The 24,946-nt window shown below is 37.5% G+C and overlaps 1 protein-coding gene across 1 annotated transcript in view; it reads right to left on the bottom strand.

Moving 5' to 3' along the window:
- Window positions 1–23,127, bottom strand: part of LOC138743599 (mucin-like protein) — a 40,988-nt gene extending 17,861 nt beyond the window's left edge. The window contains exons 1-12 of the mRNA XM_069899113.1: window positions 22,970–23,127; window positions 20,896–21,012; window positions 20,429–20,692; window positions 20,129–20,275; window positions 19,317–19,501; window positions 18,362–18,542; window positions 17,770–17,895; window positions 15,204–15,320; window positions 11,503–11,592; window positions 8,330–8,521; window positions 2,006–2,121; window positions 405–463 (exon numbers count right to left, since the gene is read on the bottom strand). Of these exons, the coding sequence (XP_069755214.1) occupies window positions 405–463; window positions 2,006–2,121; window positions 8,330–8,521; window positions 11,503–11,592; window positions 15,204–15,320; window positions 17,770–17,895; window positions 18,362–18,542; window positions 19,317–19,501; window positions 20,129–20,275; window positions 20,429–20,692; window positions 20,896–21,012; window positions 22,970–23,036 (1,661 nt within the window). The 5' untranslated portion in view covers window positions 23,037–23,127. The remainder of the gene's footprint in view (window positions 1–404; window positions 464–2,005; window positions 2,122–8,329; window positions 8,522–11,502; window positions 11,593–15,203; window positions 15,321–17,769; window positions 17,896–18,361; window positions 18,543–19,316; window positions 19,502–20,128; window positions 20,276–20,428; window positions 20,693–20,895; window positions 21,013–22,969) is intronic.
- Between the last annotated feature and the right edge of the window lie 1,819 nt (window positions 23,128–24,946).

Genomic DNA, 24,946 nt, shown 5'->3' with positions numbered 1-24,946 from the left:
TGCTGCTGGATTTTGGGGTCCTCTGGGCTCGTAACACCAAATACTTTCCAGTCATTTACATGCTATTTTGTTTTCTATTTTCATCAATTTCTAGTTTCATCTCTAATTTCCACTATTCAAAATATTTTTCATTTGTTTTGCAGATTATTTATTCTCATGGGTTGAATATGATATTACATTTAAATCACAGATACTCTTTTTAACCCTTTTGACTCTGGCAATTTTTAACCTTTCATAATATATACTCTGGACTGGGTCCATTGGTAAACTACAGTACCAACACCAGAGCAAACCAGCTGGTGATTGGCTATAAAACCAGTCCTGGAACTAAAAGGGACACTTAGTCCAAACAATTCTACTTGGTTTTAAGATAAACAAGTAAATTTCTAATTAAATATACCAACCAGAAAACAGGCTTTGTATTCTCAGCAAACTTTTGTATTTTTGACAGGATTCCATAAACCTAAGAAAGTAATGAGAAAAATTAATCAACTCTTCATTAGGAAATTATGAGAATTGTGAATCAAATTATGCGGTGTTGATATTATTTGTAGATCTATGCATAGAACTATTGAAATGTATGCCTAGAACCTGGTTACGTCCCTGGTAGAATTCCTTGTTTTTCACCCTTGCCTTGTATTTTTACCCTGTTAGTATTCATGTCAATCAAAAATGTTTTCTGGGTAAATCCACTCTTCCACTCCTGGTCCAGGGCCCTACAGGTTATGTCTCTTGAAGTACTCATCCAGATTCGTTTTAAATGCAATGACTCTCTTTCTCAATAACACCCTTATTGACAGTGAGTTCCAGCCTTTTCTTGACTCCCTTCACCATTATAAAGTAACGCACATCTGTGTCCATACTTACCAAACAGCTAAGGAAAAAAATATCTTTGGTAAGTATCTTGTAATTTCATAGATCTCATTTGAGTATAGTCTGATTAAATCAGTGGATCTCAACCTTTTTATTTCCACACATACCACTTTAAATAATCCCTATGCCATCGATGCTCTGTGATTAGTAAGGGAGTGCTGTAAGTGGTGTGTGGATGGGAAGGGAAGGTTGAGAATCACTGCTCTAATTGATACTGAAATATTTTGCTTGAGAAAAATTGTCATTGGCCAATTTCCTTTGGAGTTATGAAACCATGCACATAACGAGTCAATTAGGTACGATTAAAAACAGTGGCTTTCAAATATTTTCTTCCTCCCACATACCACCTTAAACAATCCCTTACTGATCACAGCACCTATGGCATAGGGAATAGTTAAAGTGTGTATGTGAGTGGAAAGAAAAAGGTTGAGAACTACTGGAATATTATCACTTAGTTACAATTTTTTAGTCATTTTAAATTCTTTGTGTTTAGAATGTTTAGTAAACATTAAGAAGGCATTTTGTATTTTTCAAATAACATTTACAATTTTCAGGAAGTTTTTGAACATAAAATATTCTCTATATTTTTGCTGGGAAGCGGGGATTGTTTTAAAATGCAGTCCATTTAAGGAAACTGCATTCACTATTTTATAAAAGAGCCTTTTGCTGAGACCAGCCTTGGTCAATTTATCCAAACCAGCTCTTGCCTACTTTCCTGTCAGACCTATACCTAGCAAGCTTCTTGCAAAAGGCTCAGTGGATTGAAAGGCATCTGTTGGGGAATAAAGAGTTGTCAAAGTTTCAGGTCAAGAGCATTATAGGATAGCTTTCTTTGAGGCCACTAACAACACTTAATCATTTGCGACAAAATGCAGACCATTGATTTAAATTTGTATTTAACATTTTGGTCTTGTGTCCTGAGCATCTAAAAGTCTTGCACTGGCGTGATCTACATTTTGAGCTTTTTTAACATTTCTGTGTGGTATGAAAATTTGTCATTTTTTAAAATTTAAGATATATTTGTTTCAGTGTACCTTTGGAGTGAAGTCCACTAGAACAACTTGCACAGTTGTTCTCTGACCAAACCTAATGCCTCGAAGCCAACTGCAGGCTACAACAGAAAACCATATACCTTTCTTGTGGTGACTTCAACCAGAAAATTGAAATCTGGGCTGTCTCTTCTGCTTATGACTGTTGCATTCACACCTTGTAGCCTCAGTGTAATATTGACTGATCTTTTTGGCATACCTGAAAACAGAAATATCAAAACATCCTATAATTAATATTTTGTGGCTTTAGTACAATTTTATCTTCAAAATATAATTGAAGTTTGGTATAAAGTCTCCAATGTAATATTGATGAAATTTTATGTTTATTATTACTGTGAAATTGACAGGGATTTTTCATGTCGGCACTTAGCTAGTTATATTTTTGAACAAATAGACCATAAGACATAGGAGCAGAAATAGGCTATTTGGCCCATTGAATCTCCCCCACCATTCAATCGTGAGCTGATCTGTTTTCCCCATCAGACCCACCGCCCGGCCATCTTCCTATAACCTTCGATGCACTGGCTAATCAAGAACCTATCAATCTCTCCCAATGACTTGGCCTCCACAACTGCATGTGGCAACAAATTTCACAGGTTCGCCACCCTCTGGCTAAAGAAATTCCTCCATATCTCTGTTCCAAACGGATGTCCATCAATCCTGAAGTTGTGCCCTCTTGTCCTAAACTCTTCCATCATGGAAAACAATCTTTCTACAATTTCTCATTCCATGCCTTTCAACATTTGTAATGTCTCAATGAGATTCCCGCACATCCTTTCTTAAATGAGGAGCTCAAAACTGTTCACAATACTCCAAGTGAGTCTGACAAGTGCCTTATAAAGCATTGACTTCATATTTTGTATTCTATTCCTCATGAAATGAAAACCAGCATTGCATTTGCTTCTTCACTGATGACTCAATCTGCAAGATTACCTTCAGGTTATCCTACATGAGGACTGCCAGATTCCTTCACATCTGGTAATTTTCAATTTTCTCCCCATTTAAAAAATAGTCTGCCTGTTTATTTCTTCTACCAAAGTTCATAACCATACACTTTCCAACATTGTTTTTCATTTGCCACTTTTCTGCCCATTCTCCTATTCTGTCTAAGTTCTTCTGCAGCCTCCCTGTTTCCTCAACACTACCGGCTGTAAATCACTGATCTACAACATAAACAATAAGAACAAGAGCCCCAATACTGATCTCTGTGGAGCACCACCAGCATCTGGAAACCAACCAGAATATGATCTCTATATTCCAACTCTCTGCTTCCTACCAATCAACCAATCTTCTACCCATGCTAGTATCTCTCCTGTTAAGTAGCTTCAGGTGCTTCACATTGGTCTTCTGAGTATGTTGTATTAGTCTTCACTGTGGAAGACATTATCTGTGTGCTGGATGCTTAAGGGTATCAGGGAGGGGAAGTGAATACAATTGCTATTTCATGGGAAAAGGTGCTAAGAAGGCTAAATAGTCTAAGAGTGGATAGGTCTCCTGAACCAGATGGATTGTACCTGCAGGTTCTGAAAAAAGTAATGGTATAGGTTGTGGAAGCATTCGTAATGATCTTTCAGGAATCATTCGATTTTGGTATGGTCTCAGAGGACTGGAAAATCACAATATCATCCCACTATTTAAGAAGGAAGAGAGGCAGAAGAAAAGAAATTATAGACCGTTTAGCCTGACGTCAGTGGTTGGGAAGATGTTGGAATTGATCCTCAAACATAAGGATACAGAATACTTGGAGCCATTTTGTAAAATAGACCAAAGCCAGCATGGTTTCCTTAAGGGAACATCTTGCTTGATAAACCTATGGGAATACTTTGAAGAAGTGACAGGCAGACTAGATAAGGAGATGTAGTGAATGTTGTGTATTTAAGTCTTCAGAAGGCCTTTGACAAAGTGTCATACATGAGGCTACTTAACAAGTTAAGATCCCATGGTACAACAGGAAACATTCCAAAATAGGTAGAGCACTGGTTGATTGGCAAGAAGCAGAGAGTTGGAATATAGGAATCATATTCTGGTTGGCTGCCGGTCGCTATTGGTGTTCCACAGTGGTTGGTGATGGGGCCACTTCTTGTAATGTTGAATATTAATGAACCAGGTTATGGAACGAATGGCTTTGTGGCCATGTTTGCAGATACTACAAAGGTATTGTGGAGGATCAGGTAGTGTGAAAAAACAGGGAGGCTGCTGAAGGAGTTAGACAGATTAGGAAAATGAGCAGAGAAATGGCAAATGAAATACAAAGTCAGAAAGTGTATCATCATGCACTTTGATTTAAAAAGTTGTGAAAGATTCTATTTTTCAGTCATCCAGAAATGCCAATTATTAAGAAAAAAGCACCATTATTACTCCTTAGCCTTTGATCACAGACATGTTTATTAAAAGCAGAACTCATTGGCTTTTCCAGACAGCTAAATTAGCATTTAAACTAACAGTTTGAGGACACTTTAAATTGAGCATTGTTAAACAGGTTGACAGAAGCATTACTGGCTTACGGATCTGATGGAGCCTGTCAGAACCTGTTCTCCCATTGTTAATCAGCTTGGTGATCTGCCAATAGAAGTTTCTTTCCTTTGTGTGCCCTAAGGAGAAACTTCCTTTGCTTTGTGTGCCTTAACATTTAACTCTCCAAGACTAATGATTAGCATTTGATCATTAAAATTTAATCCAAAAGTACCCAGAGTGCGGATGTTCAATATGTATTGAAGGCAAAACCTCTAAGATATGAAACTAAAACAGAATTAACTGTTTATATGGCTGTTTGATGTCAATAATTTGCATTTCTTAAGAGAGAAGAACAATGACAAATGTTAACAAGAAACTGTAACAATATATCTCAAATAAATTCAAAGAGATAAGTTTATCAAGGTAAGAGATATACCACCACAATATGCCATAAATACAGTACCATTTGATTGTGATCTTTGAGATTCAAAATTGACCAAGGTGACCCTCTCTACTCCTGAATTCAATCCCCCATTAATGAATCCCAGCATCCCTTTGGCCTTCTTAACTATCCTATCAATCTGTGCAGTGATGTGTGGATTTGCACCCCAAGGTCCCTCTGTTCTTCCACACTCTTAAGTAACTGACCATTAACCCTGGTTAGTCCATCCAAAATGCATCACCTCACAATTATTGGATTGAAATCCATCTGCCACTTTTCTGCCCAACACTACATCCTGTCTATATGCTCTTGTAACCTTTGGAAACCTTCAGCTCCCTCAAAAGCTCCTCCAAGCTTCGAGTCATCTGCAAACGTACGCCTGTCCTTCTGCTTCTTCATCCAGGTCATTTATAAAAATCATTAAGAGCAGGAGTACCAGAACAGACTCAATAGTCACCGACCTCTCGGCAGAATATTTTCCTTCCACCACTACTCTCTCCTTTCTTCCTACATGCCAATTTTTATCCATACAGCCAATTTTCCTTTGATCCCATGCCTCATGACTTTCTGGTTGTGTCTCTCATGGGGAACCTTGTCAAAGGCCTTGCGAAAATTCATGTACACCACATCTATTGCCCTACCCTCATCAATTTATTTTGTCTCCTCATCAAAAAATTAAATTAGACTCATGAGTCACAACCTTTCCTTCACAAAGCCATGCTGACTTGTTGAGTAGAGTGGACTTCTCCAAATCCTCATAGATTCTATCCTTAAGAATCCACTCCATTAGTTTAAACACCACTGACATGAGACTCACCAGTCTATAATTCCCAGGATTCTCCTGATTATCTTTTTTGAACAAGGCGACTACATTTGCCATTCTACAATCCTCTGGCACCTCCCCTGCAGCCAAAGATAATTCAAAGATCCTAGCTACTGCCCCAGCTATCTCTTCTTTCACTTCCCACAGCAGCCTGGGGTATATTGCGTCCGGCCCCGGGGACTTATCAACCTTGATGTTTTTAAGAAGATCCAACACTTTTCTGTCTTGACAGCACAGATCGACTATCTTTGAAATGGGGAAAATTGGATATACCCAGATGCAAAATGATCAGGGAGTCCACGTGGAGGAGATCCTGAATGTCGACTTGCAAATTGAGATGTAATGAAGACGGTAAATGTAATGATGACATTAATTTCAAGAGGAATAGAATATAAGAGCAGGGGTATGATATCAAGGCTTTATAAGGCACTGGTGAGACCTCACTCAGACTATTGTGAGTAATTTTGGGCTCCTCATTTAAGGAAGGATGTGCTGGCATTGAAGAGGATTCAGAGGAGTTTCATAATGATAATTCTGGAAATGAAATGGTTATCCTTTGAGGAGAGTTTGACAGGTCTTGGCTGGTATTCGTTGGAATTTAGTAGAATGAGTGGGATTCTCATTAAAATATTTCAAATGTTGAAAGGTGTGGACAGAATACACGTAGAAAGGTTGTTTTCCATGGTGGGAGGGTCCAGGACAAGAGGATACAACTTCAGGATTGAAAGATATCAATTTAGAACAGAAATATAGAGGAATTTCTTTAGCCAGAGATTGGTAGATCTGTGGAATTTGTTTCCACAGGTGGTTGGGTGTATTTAAGGCAGAGATTGACGGGTCCTTGATTAGCCAGGACATCAGAGATTATGGGGAAAAGGCTGGGCAGTGAGGCTGAGTGGGAAAATGGATCAGCTCATGATTAAATGGTGGGCAGACTTGATGGGCTGAATAGCTTATTTCTGCTCCAACATCTTACGGTCTTTTGAATATCCAAGTACACAACATCCAAATACACAACATCCTTTATCTAGCCAGCTTGTCACTTCTTCAAATAATTGCAATCAGTTTGTGAAGCAAAATTGTCCATTGAGAAACCCTCCTGGCTTTGGTCTATCTTGTCATGTGCCCCAAGTACCCATAACCTTATCCTTTACAATCAACTCCAACACTTTCTCAACCACTGACATCACGCTAACCAGTCTATGATTTCCTTTCTGCTGCCTCCCTCCCTTCTTGAATAGTTGGGTGACATTTGTGATTTTTCCAGTTCTCTGTGACCCTGACAGAATCTATGGATTCCTGAAAGATCATTACCAATATTTCCTCAATTTCTACTTCTACTTCTTTCAGAGAGTGCTATCCATCTGGTGAACGGTATTAACATTTCAAAACTTCACAACTTTTAAAATAACCTAGTTAATATATTACACCTTTTCTTGATTTCTACACCTGAATCTTTTTCTCATTTTTCATAAAATGTTAAAATCTTTCAGATATTACACCCTAATTTGCTTTATCAAAATTTCTCAGTGTGATTAGCTACTCAGACTTTTTAATGCCATCATTGTGGTTGGACATAATTTTGGAAGCATTTAACTATTTCGAAACACACAGTAGAGATCTTATGGAAATGGCAAAAATAGACATTTTAAAACTAAGCAACGAAGAAAGCTTCTTTTCACTTTAAAGCAGGGGTCGTCAAAGTTTTTAAACCATCGACCTCTTATTGGAATCCTTGATATCTCATCAATCCCCAAGCATGTAAATAAATAAATAAACACATTTTATCAGTGATGAATTTCTCTATACCCACGACATTTATCGACCTCTTAGATAGTCCCATCGACCCCTATGGGTCAATATAGTCCACTTTGCCGACCCCTGCTTTAAAGGAAAGCCCAGGCTAATGTAGTCATGGATATCTTCCCCCCTCTTTGTAATGTGTGTTGCAAAAAAAATTGTACCAAACACCATCCTTCTAATCCTTCTGCATTATCACTCTCTCGTTCTGCCTCCCACCTACATCGTTACATTTTCACCTCACATTATGCATTTTGAACTTGAAGCATCAACAAAAAGTGGAAAGGAAGGGGATGTTTCTTCATATTTTAATGGATGCACAAAGTCATTTTTTAAAAATATCACAGATTTGCCACCCATTAAATTTTAATTTTCCATTGTCTTTGGTTAAATGTCAGAATATTAGCTCAAATTTTTAAAAATAAATTGATAGAAAAGTGAACAAAAACTATGTGTTGTTGCATCTAATGAAATTACTGAAAAAATGTCTTTTTAAAAACATTGGTTTGGAAACAATTATCATAATAATTACAAGTAACTCCAAAGTTCCTTATTGTGTTTTTTTTTGTCTTCAAGGACATTCACATTCTAACAGATCGGTAGAGGGGAAATATCTTAGATCCTTCAGCAGGTTCTCTCTGTAGGCTCATTTATTTCTATGGATATGATAGGACAGTGGATCGTAGCAAGTTCCTTTATTCAAAATGAAAATAAGTTTTGGTTTGGTTGAACATTTAATTATTTGGGGTTTTTTTTAAAGATTTATATTCAACTTATTTTTCGGGATGCACAATTCAAATATTTTGATAGGATTCATTCACATCAAATCTAAAAACAAAGTTTGAGCATCAAACATGCAGTAGAAGTAAATGAGATGTCGTCACATACTTGGCAAGGCTTCTGCGGCAAACTGACGTGCGGCATGTTGGCATTGTTCCCCACTGTACTTATTAAGGCACTGGCAGTCTGGTTTGCAGTTATCTGAATTAATCACACATGTTCCTCCATTATTGCAGAACGAGGGGGAGCATTGTGAGGTTTTGCATAAGCTGTTCAGTGCTGTACAGGTCATTCCATCTCCTGAAGTGGGGGAGTTTTAAATATACATTTAGTTATGGTTGAATGCTAATACTTGGTATTAAAATATACAGCAGGATTTCCTGGTGAAAGATATTTTATTTCATATTAAAAGACATTGTGTGCTTGCAGTATTGTATCCAATGGTTCATTCAGGCAATTATTTTTGCCTTTGACGTTATATTGAAATGATAAAATTTAATAATATAAAGGAAAAAAATTGTATTCAATATTATTTTTGGACACAGTATGAGTTACGATTTAATTGTTTAATTATTATAATTATAAAATGTAATGCCCTGAACAAAATAAGTTATGTAATAATTCTGGTTCTGCTTCTAATTTACAATTGATATGTGACATGTATATGATTTGATTTATGTTATCATTAGTATACCTTGTGTAAGGGTTTTTGTTAAACTCAATAAAAATAGTTTAAAAAGAAAGAAATTATAGAAATGGATTTCTCCAATATTCTCTTGGAATCCAAAAATACAGTATTTATACAATTATTAAGATTTTTAGATTGAATTTCAAAAGTGATCCATCTGTCAGAGAAGAGGGAATTGGGAGTAAGTAAGGATGATGTGCGTTTTGGCTGTGAAGAATGCACATTTGCTGTTTATGGTTTATCTTTGAGGGTGATCTATTCGCAAAGAACCCAACTGAGTTAATTGGAAACCTTCAGCTTGTAAAGCTGTGTCTATGAAGAGGGAACTGCTAGCATTTTTAGTCAATAATTTTTCAGAACTGAGAAAAATGTATGAAAGCATTACTATATAAAGTCTTGTGTTTGAGTGAGAATTAATGAGATTAAAGGACAGGAAAGGCATAGTGAAAGATGTTGGAAAAGTGATTACCAAAAGGTAGAGCCAAAGGAGGCATGGGTGAGAGAAAAATAAGTATCAGAAATAGCCAGAACAAAATAATATTCTGGAAGTGTGAAATTCAAAGGCTAGAATTGTTGTTTGTTTAAAATTGTTGAATTCATTGAGTCCTGGAGGCTGTAGGTTGGCAAGTGAGTGTTACTCCTCAGGCTTCTATTGAGTTTTGTAGAACAGAGCTGAAAAAAGTGATTTCAGAATTGATTGGAGATTGAAATTTTTTTTTAGGTAAGGGGATTTCCTAACCTGCATTTGTTTTCTCCAACACAGAGGATGCGAGATTGTGAGCAGCAAATGTAATGTAGATTGGACAAGGTACAAGTTAATTACAGCTTTACCTGATATGTTTAAGTCCCTGGAACTTGGGAAAAAGTGGATATAATTGACAGGTGTTGCACCTCCTGGAGAACTTAATAATTTCACATGTTTAGATCTCCCCTCTGCATTGCTTTGGTTTAGAAAACCTATTGCATTGCTGCCATATAGAAGATGGTATGTACTTTAGCTCCAGTGCATCTCAGCTGGAAGGATAAATGGCGAAAATTGTTTTCTTCTTGATTTTGTTGAGCTTCATGACTGATAGATACTGTGGCATGTGTTTAACACTATTAAATCATGTGCCTGACCTGAAGCTGGAAAGGCCTTGAGAAGTTGCTGTTTGAGCCCCCATCAAAACTATCCAGACCGTTCTCGACCGTTCTCACAGTCAAAGTTAACTAGGAACCTGATACTGGTTGGCTTCAATGATTTTGTTAGAAGTTCATTTGAAGGAAGTTGGCTGGACTTTATTTTATTAAAATGGCTGCTATGTGGCATTTGCAGTATATGATCCAATCCAATCATTACCTTCTACATATCAGGCTATGTTCTGCTGTAGACTACATGTGCTGTTTACTTACATTAATAAATGTAGTTTTTAACTTTTTAAAATAAATTGCAAATAGTTTCTTAAGGCCTGGTGATTAATAAATTAGTGGAATTTTAAGTTTAAATTTAAAAATACAGCTCAGAAACAGGTCCTTTAGGCTCATGAGCCCATGCCGCGCAGTTAACCAACAACCCCCATACATTTTGAAAGGTGAAGAAAATGGGAGCACCCGAAGGAAACCCAAGCAGACACTGGGAGAATGTACAAACTCCTTATAGCCAGCGCCAAATTTGAACCTGGGTCGCAGGAGCTGTAACAGCATTGAGCTAACCGCTACACTTCTTCTTCTTTGGCTTGGCTTCGCGGACGAATATTTATGGAGGGGTAATGTCCACATCAGCTGGAGGCTCGTTAGTGACTGACAAGTCCGACGCGGGACAGGCAGACACGGTTACAGCAGTTGCAAGGGAAACTTGGTGGGTTGGGGTTGGGTGTTGGGTTTTCCCTCCTTTGTCTTTTGTCAGTGAGGTGGGCTCTGCGGTCTTCTTCAAAGGAGGTTGCTGCCCGCCGAAGCGCCAAGATGCACGGTTTGAGGCGATATCAGCCCACTGGCGGTGGTCAATATGGCAGGCACATTGACCACCGCTACACTAACCATGTCATAATTGTGCCAGGATACATTCTTGTAAGAATATCTTGGAGATAAAACCCCAAGCATCATTCTTTGAGTCAAATTTGCCTCTGTCTATCAAATAATTTTTTTTTTGTTTGACTCTCATTAACATCTTTTTATTGAGGTTTCTCTGACAAATGTTGCCTGGATATTTGCACCTCTGATATTGAACTGTGGAGCTAAGGACTGATTTAGACTGTGCTAAGGGTTGAAGCTGGGTGTTATTGGTGATCTATTTTTTCTTGTCATTGATTATTCATTTTGAATGATGACATTAGAACCAACTAATCATGTTAAGGTTCTTTTTTTTGTAGTTCGGGCATATTTCTTGCAATATATCAGGAAAATATGATAATTACATCTAATGGCCCAAATAGACATAACAGGTAGGTGTATTTTTTAGTGTTAATAGAACCATTATGTACCTGCACGTGGTGGCTGTGAATACACTTGATGATTGTGAGATTTGCCTATTTATGAAGTGCACTTAAAACATCAAACTTAGTGTTTAAAATGATACAAGTATGAGCAGTTAGTTATAATAGTTATACAAAATTACCTCTATATCCTTGGTTGCACTTACAGGTATAATTTCCCCCATCCGGGTTACAAATTGCATCTGGTGAGCATGACTTGCATTCATTGATAACTGTTAAGAGATGAGACCATTGTGTGAACTAAAACCATCAGTCTGTATTCAATTTAAAAAAAAAACTATTTTTCCACTTTCTAGACCTAGACCAACCTGCAGTTTAGTTGGAGGGTGGTGAAGAGGAGCAGTGAGGGATGTGGTATGCTTTATAAGGTTTCATTATAGTCACATAATACAACATTTAGAATGTAACATACATGAAATTCTTTAACTTTGTCTACCGTAAGGGAAACAAAGAGTTGTCCAGCACCCCTCACAGAAATGAGTCCCCAGCGAGGTTTACAAGACCAGTGCTCTAACCTCACCCAGATGATGTAGCCTATATGCATAATTAGCTTTATTTTAAACCTGTAGCAAACACCAAATATGCCATGGATTGGCATAGTATATCAATATACAATTCAAATTGAGCAGTTTATTACTACATATGTTAATAGTGATCTTAAAATAAGTCAGCACATCTTCAAGGGTGTATCTGCAGCTGCTCGCATTCAGACACTGTGAAAGGAAAGACTAAACAATATTTGAGAAATATTGTCAGAAAGAGCAGGCATCCAAATTTTTTGGCATGACTGTTCTGAAGATTTCTTGAAATTAATTATTTGTTTTTGGCTCCAGGTGTCACCAGCTGTGCCAGCATTTTTGCTCTTTCCTGAATCTCCTTGAATAGATGGGGTGAGACAGCTTCTTGAATCACTGCTGTTCTCCTGGAGAAGATATTCTCAGTGCTCTTGGGTCAGAGTTCCAGAGGTTTAACTTTAGGCCCTAAGACAGTGAAGAGCCAGCAATATATTTTCAAGTCAGGTTGGTGAGAGACTTGGACCTTCAGGTTATGATGATCCCATACACTTGCTGCTCTTGTTCTTGTTGAGGTTGTGGGCTTGAAAGTTTCCATCAAAGAAACTTGGTCAAGTCACTGTGGTTCCTTTCATAGATGATGCGCACTTCTGCCACTTTATCCATTTGTGGAGGGAATGAATCTTTAGGGAAATTGATGAGTGTCAATCAAGTGGGTTTTTTTGTCTTAGATTTGGTTGAGTCCTTTGAAATTATTGACTCTATTCACCCAGGGATGTAGAGGGTATTTCATCATGCTCTTCAAAGATGTCTTGTAGACAGTGAGAAGTTTTCAGGATAGAAACTTGCCGCAAGATGCTTTGCCTCTGTCCTGCTCTTGTGACCACAGTATATATCCGGCAGGATGATTGAAATCCAGCAAACCCAATAATTTTGTGAGATTTGCTCTAAGCAACTGGAAAACTTCCCTTTGATGTCCATTGTCTTTTCCAGGACCACTTGATTCCACGTGGTAAAATGTTTGCATGGTGCCAAGGGCAGTCACAAACAATAAGAACGTAAGAAAGTCTGAGTAGGAATAGGCCATTCAGCTCCTCAGTCTGACCCAACAGTCAGTAGGATTGTGGTTGATCTGCTCCAGGCATCATCCTCGAGGGGAGTTTCCTATGGACTGTATGCCACTGTATCACTCTACTGCATTTGCTCTGGCAGAGGGACAGAATATATCCAGCGATAGTGTTGTCTGGATTTCGAGTACAAGCTGTGATTCCATGAGTATGACTATGTCAGGCTATGGCTTAACTAGTCTAAAGCACAGTTCTCCCAGTTTTTGCAGATGTTTACAAAGTTGACAGGCAGCTTTTACTGTTGTCGTTTCCAGTGACTAGACTGGTTTTGTTTCTTTGTGACTTGTTAGCCATTTATCACAACTGATGGTTTGCTGGGCCACTTCAGAGGGTGGTTTACAGTCCCATGCAGGCAAGACTGGCAGATATCTTCCCCTATGGGACTTGGTGAATCAGATGGGTTTGGACATTAATCCACATGGTCATTGTCAGACTTTTTAATTCCAAAATTCATATTTGAATTTATCACTATCTGCTGTGCTCTGATTCAAACCAGGTCTCCCTGGAACTTTGCCCTGCATCTATTATTAATCTAGTGCCTTCTTGTACTTGAATCTCTGAGCTGTGAAGGCCAACATTTCATTTGTTGCCTTAACTACATTTTGCCCCTGAATGCTTGGTTTCATTCGCTGGAGAACAAGGATACCCAGGGCTCACTGAATCCAGCCTTTTGTTTTATTTCAGTGGCTGAATTTGCTAATGCAACTATGTTGAGAAACAACTAACTTGTACAGAAGCCTTGAACTCATCAATAAATACTTAATTGCCTGCTTTACCACATCCTCTTGACTTTTGACATATGAAAAACAATGGTGTATACCAAAAGCTTCATATGAGTTAATATCTTCAAATGACATTGCAGATCACCCATCTGTTTTCATTATATTGGCTTTATAGCTCAGGCTATCATGACTTCCCTCTAGCAACTTGCCATTTCAGGAAAGCTACCAGCATAATAAGGGGCCCAAACCACCCTGGTCACTCTCTCTTCAACCGTCTTCCATCAGGCTGAATATATATGAAAACATGAACCTCCGGATTCAGGGATAGTTATTTCCTGCTGTTCACTTAAATGGACCTCTCACTATATAAGATAATTCTGTGCAAACTGTTTTTCCTTATACCCTACACTTTGTAACACAATACACTGCATTCTGTAAGACAGGTATGCATCACTTAATGTTTGTTCAGGCAACGTCTGACTGCATGTATGTCCATGGTTATTAAGTTACCGCGAGAAAGTTTACATCAATTTAGGAAAAATGATCATTAGCTGTAGGAGATTGTATACTGTATACCCAAACTGATCCAACTGCACCACTCTCTCAACAGGCCTGTATCAATGCCAATTAATCCCCCTGCCCTGTGCTCTCCCCACTGCTTTGTATCAGACCCCAAACTGATCCCACTTCCCGGCTTTCTCCCCACAGCCCAGTATTGGTCCCCACACTGATTCCACTACCATGCTCTCTCTCCCCAAAGCCCCATATTGGTCCCTACACTGATCCCTCTGACTTGCTCTTTGCCCACAGTCCTTTGTCATTCCCTATACTGATCCTTACTTACAAATTTAAAAGTTTACAGCTACACTACAGTATCCCATATACAGAGGTGTAGTGCTGCCAGAGCGCACCAGAGCACCACTCTGGCACCTCCTTGTCTCTATTTTAATGAGCTCCAGGACCTTAAAACAAAATTAGCATGCTCCCCTGCCCATATAGCTTTGCTAAGTACAGCATACTGTAACACAACAGTCTCAACTTTTATCATTGCACTGCCTGCTGTACTTCGGTATGAGTTGACTTGGCTGGATAGAACAGGAAACAACGTCTTTCACTGTACCTTCACACTTATAAAACTAAATACTCAACTCAAGTGAAATAATGGTTAAGTTGATCTTTATATGAATTGAACATTTTTTCCAGTCATAATTTAATTCCGCACAAGACCTTGTTAATACATCATTTCATTCAAATTATACAAATGCCAAAAGCTAAGCTCATTTTGTACCATCTCTATTTGTGGTATGTTTGCATCTCACCGATTTGAGAACTCAACTTCCAAGCCACATATTCAATATTTTTGATTATTTTTAGCTATGTGTAGCCAAATTGATTACTTATCATGAGGTAGACCAAGGCTATTTCTTCCAAAGGCCTGTGATTTGATAAGGGCATTCCTCACCTGTGCAGTTGGGTCCTTCGTAGCCTGGCTTACAGACACAGCTGAAAGACCCTTCTGTGTTGCTACAGATGGAATTGCTATTTGAGCAGGCTTTGTCATCAAGGCATTCATCTATATCTGGAGGAATAATGACAAAAATAGCTATTTATAAGAAAAGGTTTAAATTTATGTTTATAATAGTTATATATTGACAAATTGTTGAAGAAAAAAATCATTTCAAAATAATGATTGAAGTCTCTCTCGCATAGGCTCTCAGGCACACGGACACTCCTGTATTTATCAATATCTAATGACAAATTAAACAATTTCAATTTTACAATGGTTGTTATTTCCATTTTAATAGTAATATCAACTATTGATGAGAAAAGCATTTCTATATTTGTGACGTGATATATCCAAAGTCCAGGTGATAAATACCAAATATGACAATACATATTTCACAATACTATTTCCAAGAACATCTCTCAAAATTTTTCCATATTTTTTCCTATTTAACACCCATTCTGCTGCATAACCATTTTACACTTACTGTACTTTAATTTATCATTAACCTGAGCCAATATCTGTATAATAATCTTTGAAGCTTTTGTACTAACAAAGATACCTAGAATAATTGGATTGTTATTCGAATATTATTGGAGTAAAGCCATTTTTTTGTTAATTGCATTTTCACATAGGATTTTATTTTACTACTTTCATGGTGCTATAATGCCACACATCATACCCAATCAGCCCAACTCATCCATGTGTTACCAACACTACTAGTCCCATCTGCCTGTGTTTGAACGATATCATTCTAAACCTTTACAATGTATGTACCTGTCTCAATAACTTTTAAATTGTATCTAAACTGATTGAGAAAAGTTTATTGTATATACTCCACACATTCATCTTCTCAGTTATTATGAAAACATAAACTATCTGGTGGGTTAACTCTCCCTTTACTGATGAATTAGCTCTGTTATCTTCACCTTTAATTTCCTGATTTAAGTATGATATGCTATTACAACCATTATTGAGTCACATAAAATTAATTCCTTCCTCTTTCCTGCTGTTTGTAAGTTACTGTAAGTCTATTCTCACTTCTGGCTCATTATCCCACAGGTCCTCACATTGGGTTAGGGTTAGGTCACTATTAAACACTTTTAAACATTCCTTGTTTAGTTTCCCTGTGCCCTGTCCGCCCCTGTTCCTGGTTCACCCTGCACAGTCCCATACAAGTGTGTTCAGGTTTGCTTGTGCTGTCCTGACCCTTTCTGGTCCACTTGAGCACCAAGCTGTTGTATTCCTTTCAGGTTAGTGTACTGTTGTGTTCCTTTTGGACCCACTCAAACTGTAAGCTGCCATCTTCCTATAAGGCCTACTGCCCTCACCCTCTCCAGTACACAGACACAGCCCTTCTCCCTGGGGAATCTGATTGGCAGGATTGGTGTACTATGAGCCGGCATAATCCAATGTGTCCTGGAAATGTGATACTTCTACAATTCCTTACCTCCAAATTTGGAACTGATATTGAAGTTCCAGTAGTCTCCCTTTATTAATGAATAAATAATATCCAAATATTGATGATTAGTGATGTTGTGACTAATGTGCTCTGTGTAATTTGCTTTTACCCTTGTGCCTAGTCAGGCTTAAGCATCTTGTAAATGATGATCTTGTAAACTGCAGACCTTGGAAGGAACATGCCCTTTTTAAAGTGTCGGATTTGCTTTGGCAGTTACTTCTAATTGGCATTTACAATGTAGAAAGGCCCTTTTCATAGCAAGGAAAGGAGGTCTGTAGCCAAATGTAAATTAATCTTTTTAAGGCTACAGTTAAGGCAAAATAAGCTGATTGGCTTATTCTTGTTCAGGGCTGTGCACAAGTTTTTTTTGGTTTTAGAAAGGAAAGCGTTGGCTTTCTCTATCAGTTGGATGCAAATATGTTAGGGACCTAGCATATCCATCCTGTGTGCTCACTGGATGCAGATCACTTGATGACCTTTTACCAAAAACATAAAGGTGGTTTACGATATATATTAGTGAAATCAAATGGAGAGAAATTGCTTCTGCATCGTATAAAGACCATACTTAGGCTAAATCAGTAATGTATTTTTGTGTGAAAACAAAGTAGCTCTGAGCAGTTATATTACTATCTTCATTTCATTTATGGTGAGCTAATTTAGCAGGTTTGTGTATATGACCTGTGTGATCTGTTTCTCTCAGTTCTTACAATGCATGAACTTATTGAGCCTGTGTTGTAGTGATCCAGAGGTGGTTCACCAAGTTGATTCCAGAGATGAGGTGGTTAGACTATGAGGAGAGGTTGAATTTAGAAGAATGAAAAGGGCTATTATAGAAATGTAAAATTATGAAAGGCATAGATAAGATATAGGTAAGTTGTTCCCATTTTGCTTTCAACAATATTAAAATAGCTTGAAGAATGACAGTAAATGACAAAAAGTGTTGAAGTTACAATTGAATTCAGGTAGACATATAAAAGTGATGAGTTTTTCCACACCCCTCTTGAAGAACAGTTTTTTTAAAGCAAGATTATTTTATTTGGATAATAACTGATGATCTCTTACCAGTACACAAAGAGTGGTTCATTGCATTTCTGGTGTATCCCTCATAACAGCTGCAGTTGTATGTTCCAATAACATTTGTACAAATCTGTTCGCAAGAGGATATGTTTTCAAGGCACTCGTCTAAATCTACAGTGTCAAGCCAATGCACAAATCAGTTAAAAGCATTTTCATTTCCTCTCCCCTCCCTCCAAACATCCAGCATCTTAAATAGTAACTACGACTTCACTAGTGAAACACTTCAAAATTGCTCCCTTCAAACTTCATGCATTTTCATTGGATGAATTACATAAATAAAAATCTGCATTTTAACTGGGTGATAGTTCGTGTGACTAAAACAATTTGGTTAATGCATTTTGGCACAGTAAAAAAAAATGTAATCCATATGTAACTTGTGCATCAAATTTCTTCTTCAAAACTCTGGTCCAATATTAAAGCAACCAAAAACAATGATGAGATAATACAACTATTCCAGTTGACAACATCTAATTAGTGTTGAACTAATTTAAAGGCGATTAGATTTTGTTTTAATATCTATTAAGGAAAATATATTTTACTAATGCACTTTAGCAAATAGATCAAATGAGCTCATTACCAAAACATTTTATCCCATCGCCTTTTAAGTTATTTGGGCATGGAGCACAGATATAGCCTGTCAAAGGTGCAGGTTGGTCTTTGCAGGTGTCATTCAGAAAGCATGGATTATCTTGACAAGCATCAAAATCTTCGGTGCAGTAATCTCCTGTGTAACCAGAAGCGCAGGAACAGTAGGGGATCTAAATAATGAACAGAGAGAAATTAGAGAAACAGTTACAGTTGTATTTAGAAAGTTTTGTTACATTTATATCCGTTGCACTTTCCAACAGTAAGTGATGGAAAAAAACAACAGAACTCACCATCATAAAATCTAAATGATTACTTTTGCCCCTTTCACACTTGTCAGTGATCTCAGGAATTGAACGCCAATTGACCTTTAAAGTGGCAAGTGTGAAAGCAAAATCTGCTCAATGCCAGGGTCAGATTACATCATCTCATGCTGGAGATTGCCAGCCTCGACCCTTCGTACAATCCCGGGTGTCTGCATACGCCAGCGTTGAGATTAGGCAAGTGTGAAATGGGCAATTGCATTTCCCATTAAAGGTAGAACAGACCAAATGACATGGATAGACCCTTGTAAGTGTGAAAGCAATCAGTGTCCCAGTTAGGAGTGAAAGGCCAAACTCCCATTCCTATCCCGGGACACTGAACGGCCAATTTACTGGGATGCAAGTGTGAAAGGGGCTTGTGTTATAGATTTTCCTTGTATCGATCGTGCACATAATCTGTATTAAAGCTGTATCTGAAACTAGTTTGATACTCATTTCTGTTGTGTAAGCCCGAAGAAGAAAATGAAACTCCAATGTGTAAGCAAATTGATTTTTGTTTTGCAGATGAAAATGTTTTGAAATGTACCAGCCAGACTATAGTTTTATAGGCCTGCTGAATTAGTTTGCTTCTTAAAAATACAAACATGCCAAACTTTGATTGAGAAGCAAATAAGTCTCACATACCTTAAAGTAGGAATTGTTTTTTGATATGCTGTAGATTGGTGTGGAATAATCACAAGTTGAATTGATGCTGCAGTTACACAACATGAGAGTCAGTCCGAATTCAGATACAGCCTTCGAGTCATTGGCAAGCACTATGGCAAAGATGGGAGTGGAGCTTTTTGGATGCCAAGAGAAGTTCCCTTTTTCTGTAGGCATAAATTTATTTTCAAAGTTTTTCTTTATAATGTTGTTTATTAATGTTATATGTTTCAATTTATATTCAAAATAATTTCAAATATTAATAACTGCTATATTATTAAAAGATGTGTCATACTTTTGGCTGCTTTCTTTTACACTCCTACCAATATTGATATTGTTAACTTTAATAATCAGGTTGAGATCTAAAATAATATCATACAGAAAGCATTTGGGTAAAATGATGACAAATTGGAGTGCAAATCTCGTTAAAATAAAATGGCAACTGGTGATTACTTTATCTTTTGAAAAGTCTCTGATTGGGAGTCCTCATATTGGAATAAAGAATGGAATCAGATTTAATGAACGCGGCAGAGAATTTAAAATACTATCCATGTAAAGAATATTTTCTCTGACCTTCCCTTTAATCAGTGACCATCTTAAATTGTTCTTCTGAAAACAGTGGCCAGCCACAGATCATTTGAACAGTTTATCTATGGACCTGCCCTCTATTTATATCTCAATGTGTCAATACATTTATATTCACAGTATGAATTCATGTTACAAATTAAGAAATTGCAAAAGTAATAGACAAGATCCGTAAATGTACCTGTTAAAATCTGGTGGTTAAACGTTACCTGTTATTGTGATATCTGGAGAATCTGTCAGCACTGAAAATACCACTACGTCGTTGTTGGCATCAGTTGCAGTAAAAAGAGTGAATACTGGCTCATTAAGGCGAGTTCGAATACTTGAAGATCCATTGATATTCGGTGGGAAATTTTCTGTGAAAGTTTTGTAACATTTGCATTATTGGACATCTTCAGTTGAAGTCACATTTGCCTTCTGAGCAATTTTAAAGTAATATATACCAACACTTGAATAGAATGAAATGAACACAAATGTCCTGCTATAATTTAACAGGTGTATATACATACTCATTGAGCTGTTCTGTGCTGTGAATGATTTCATGTTTTGCAATGTTGCTGTGCCAAAAGATGGATCATCTGTACTGATAACATCAAAAATGCAGTTATCATTTCCTTGGCATGTTTCATTAGCTTTGTCAATTTTCTCTTTTTCTGTGGTTTGCAGAAGCTCATCATAAAATTTGGGTACAAAACTATTGTTATTATAAGTGTACCAAGTCTCTCCTGAGGTCATATTGTATGTGAATACACTGTCATTCTCAGTTGTTTTCCCTAAAGGAAAAGACACAAACAAATGAATGGAATAAAGTATTATTTTGCATTGTTCCATAAATATAGGCATGCAAAACTGATGCACAGGAATGACCAGTTGTTCCATCAAGCTCACTATAAAAATATTTAAATGGTGACCCAGTTATATAGATGGTTCATTGCCCAACCATGTTATTTTGAAAGGTGCAGAAGTTGTGGCTTACATGTCAGACCAAAATGGAAGAATATAACAGTTTCATTGGGCAGATTTGTTCCGTCAAACTTGAGGTACGTTCCACTGGCAGATTTAAAATCATCAGTTTTATTATCATTCCAGATACCTAGAGACAGAAAGTAGAATTTGTGTGCTGCAAGGGAAACTAGAATAAAGTTGAACTTGAAATTGTTATTAACTCTCTTCCCTCAACCTAACCTAAGGCAGAGATTCATGTGCACTTCCTAAGAACTCAACTACTGCTCACAATATGGTCTTCTCTATATTGGTGAGATCACGTGCAGACTTGGACACTAATTTTAAGAATGTCTATGTTCTGTCTATAATGGGTACCCTGAGCTCCTGTTGCATACTATTTCTATTCTCTTTCCCATTCCTACACTGGCCTGACTATCCTTGGTCTTCTCCGCTGGGGCCCAAGGTAAACTAGAGGAATGGCACCTCGTAATCTATCTGGGACTTTGCAGCCCAATGGTAGAATTGTCCACTTTCCTTCTCCCAATCTAATTCTGGTCTCAATCCCACCTCATTTTTGTCCACTTTTCTACACCTCCAACCACCCCTTCTGGTTCTATTCACTTCTACTGGCAGATTTCACTAAAAGGATTCTCTTTCCCCCTTCAGGTCCATCTGGTCCAGTTTCTCCTTCACCTCTCTCTAGCATGCAGGTTGAACAAGCTGTGAAAGTGGCAAATGGCATGTTGGCCTTCATAAAAAGAATAGAGTACAGGAGAAAAGATGTCCTTCTGCAGTTGTACAGGGCCCTGGTGAGACCACACCTGGAGTATTGTGTCCAGTTCTGGTCTCCTAATTTGAGGAAGGACATTCTCGCTATTGAGGGAGTGCAGCGTAGATTCACAAGGTTAGTTCCTGGGATGGCGGGATTGACTTATGCTGAAAGGTTGGATACGTTGGAACTTAGAAGGATAAGGGGAGATATGATAAGATAGAAATTGATTACATGTTCTCGATGGTGGGGTAGATTAGGTCTAGAGGTCATAGTCTAAGAATACAGGAAAGGTACTTTGGGGCAGAGATGAGAGAGGAATTTTTTACCCAGAGAATTGTTGGTCTGTGGAATGCTTTGCTGCAGTGAATGTTAGAGGTGGATTCTCTGGATAAGTTCAAGAGAGGGTTAGATAAGGTTTGATGGACAGGGGAATTAAGGGTTATGGGGAGAAAGCAGGGACAGGGTATGCATAGTGAAAGATCAGCCATCATCTAGATGAATGGCTGTGCTGGCTCGATGAGCCAAATGGCCTACTCCAGCACTTATTATCTATTGTCTATCAGCATTTACTTCTCTTCTTGCTAGATACCACCACTGGTAATCATTGTTCCCACATTACCCCACTCTAGTCTCACCCAATATGACTTCTTCCACCTGATTCCCCCTTTTTTTCATCTCTCTCTCTCTCTCTCTCTCCCTTTGTCTGACACTTGCCAATAAATTATCTCCATCTCCCCATCTGTCTATCATCCTTCACCCCTCCCTGGTCCATCAGTCTCCAACTGGCCCCTGTCCAAGCCATCCCTCCTCATTATACTGCCTATCCTCCCTCAAGTCTCAGTTTTGATGAAGGGTTCTGACCTATAACATTGACCATTATTCTCCCACTCATGCTGCTCGTCCCGTTGATTTCCTCCAGCAGATTGTGTTTGCTTCAGCTTACCATATCCACAGTCTCTAACGTGTCTATCATATTTTTTCTCCCAATTATTTATTCTGAAATCACTTACAATTAACTCTACAGAGCAATTTAATTTAATACTTTTGCTTTAAAATTGGAATTTTTGCAATACTCCATGTCTTAAAACTGGCTTTGTGTCAAAAATAGGCTCTATCTAGACTTTCCATTCAGACAGTGCTTTCACGTGTATTTCAAACATGCCCAATGTTAATATGAGACTTTTAATTATTCGTACTCTTTGGGAAAAAATGTCTCGTATCATCAACTATTGAAACTGCAAAGATAGGAGTTAATAAATGAGGCTATTAAAATGTAACATTTTCTTTTGTGGATTATTCATGAATGAAGAGATAAAAGTGGGTTACTACTTACCCAAAAGGCCTTCTGTTTTCTCTTTCAAAGAATTATCTAATGACGTGATGAAAGATAAAGCTCCCATTTTTGCTGAAACTGTAATAGATGTTCCATCTGTAAAAGTAGCCAAAGTCTCGTTCTTGCTTGTCTTATGAATGGACACATAATTTATAGATTCAGGATTATCTGTAAAGATGAATGACCAGAAACAAATTATATTTTCTCTAATGTTGCATTGGTTTATTCTGGAATGAAATAGCCTCTGTGCCTCGAGCAGAAAAAATAACAGGGACTTCTTAAGGAGTATTTTACTATTATATTTTATATTTTGCTTAAGATTTGAATGTTTAAAAAAATGTGACTTATTTCTTTCAATTGTACAAGCATGCCGGGGTCATGCAAATTTGGTTTTACAAAACTCGTACATCACTTCTCAACATTTGAGATATGGAATAAAATTTGCACTCACAAAATTTATGTGAAAAATTAATACTTTTTTTATTCACCTTGTGTTTCTTGATGCATAAGCAGATAATGCTCAGAAAATGTGAGTCCACTATTAAAACTATTTAGGCAAAATGTTTTTATGTTTAGTTATATAAGACCAGGGTTAACTTATTTGCTCTGTAAGTCATTGACAATCTTGTGGAGAAAATTTTCTACGTGCACGTTCAATCAACACATCAAATTATGTAAGTATTTACATGATAACTTATATGATAAGGATTTTACAAAATAAGCCTTCAATTAATATAATAGTGATAGGTTTATTCCATGAAGGAAATGGGACAAAGTATACGCCTATTGAAATACACTATTAGAAAATGAAATATAATGCAGAGCCTTGAAACAACCTGGCACATTTTTAATGGAAACCTTTTTAAGGTCTCAACTACTAAATTAAATGAACACTGTGGTTCTCAAACTTTTTCTTTCCACTCGCATACCACTTTAAGCATTCAGTATGCCATAGGTGCTCTATGATTAGTAAGGGATTACTTAAGGTGGTATGTGGGTGGAAAAAAAAAGTTTGAAAACCACTGTTTTAATCATACCTAATTGACTTGTTATGTGGACGGGTTCATAACTCCAAAGGAAATGGGCCAATGCCAATTTTTCTCAAGCAAAATATTTCAGTAACAATTGGGTCTAGAGCAGTGATTCTCAACCTTCCCTTCCCACTCACATAAAAAATTTAAAAAACACTGATTTTGCTGGAAAACATCTATGTTCATCATTATAATGTTTCAAATGTAATATTTCCATCATCATTTTTCCAATCTACTTTTCTAGTAAATGTTTCAAGTGGACACGATTGGCGTTAAAATTAAATCAATTGTTGTAACCTGTAACGTTGACAATCCTGCCATCAATCATGAGACATATTTCATCATTTTCAATCAGATTCCACTGAACCTGCAAGAGAAAATAAATTCTTAATTGTAATTGTAATTTAAAGGACAAAGTTCTTGGCATTCCATGCAAGTACAATGCATTGGTGAGGCCAAATTTGGAGTACTGTGTACAGTTTTGGTCACCAAATTATAGGAAAGATATAAACAAAATAGAGAGAGTGCAGAGAAGGTTCACGAGAACGTTGACAGGATTTCAAGGTTTGAGTTACAGGGAAAGGTTGTGCAGACTAGGGCTTTTTTCTCTGGAGCATAGAAGATTGAGGGGGGACTTGATAGAGGTGTTTAAGATTTTAAAAGGGACAAACAGAGTAAATGTGGATAGTCTTTTTCAATTAAGAGTGGGGGAGATTCAAACTAGAGGGCATGGTTTAAGATTGAAGGGGGAAAATTATAAGGGGAACATGAGGGGAAATTTCTTTACGCAAAGGGTGGTAGGGATGTGGAATGAGCTTCCGGAAGATGTGGTTGAGGCGGGATCATTGGTTACATTTAAGGATGGACTAGATAGTTACATGGAGAGGAGAGGACTGGAGGGGTATGGACCGGGAGCTGGTCAGTGGGACTAGGAGGGTGGGGATTT

The sequence above is a fragment of the Narcine bancroftii genome, chromosome 9 (genome assembly GCF_036971445.1).
Source record: "Narcine bancroftii isolate sNarBan1 chromosome 9, sNarBan1.hap1, whole genome shotgun sequence".
Classification (NCBI taxonomy): domain Eukaryota; kingdom Metazoa; phylum Chordata; class Chondrichthyes; order Torpediniformes; family Narcinidae; genus Narcine; species Narcine bancroftii.
Note: the sequence above shows the minus strand (reverse complement) of the source record. Positions and strands in the feature narration are given on the sequence as shown.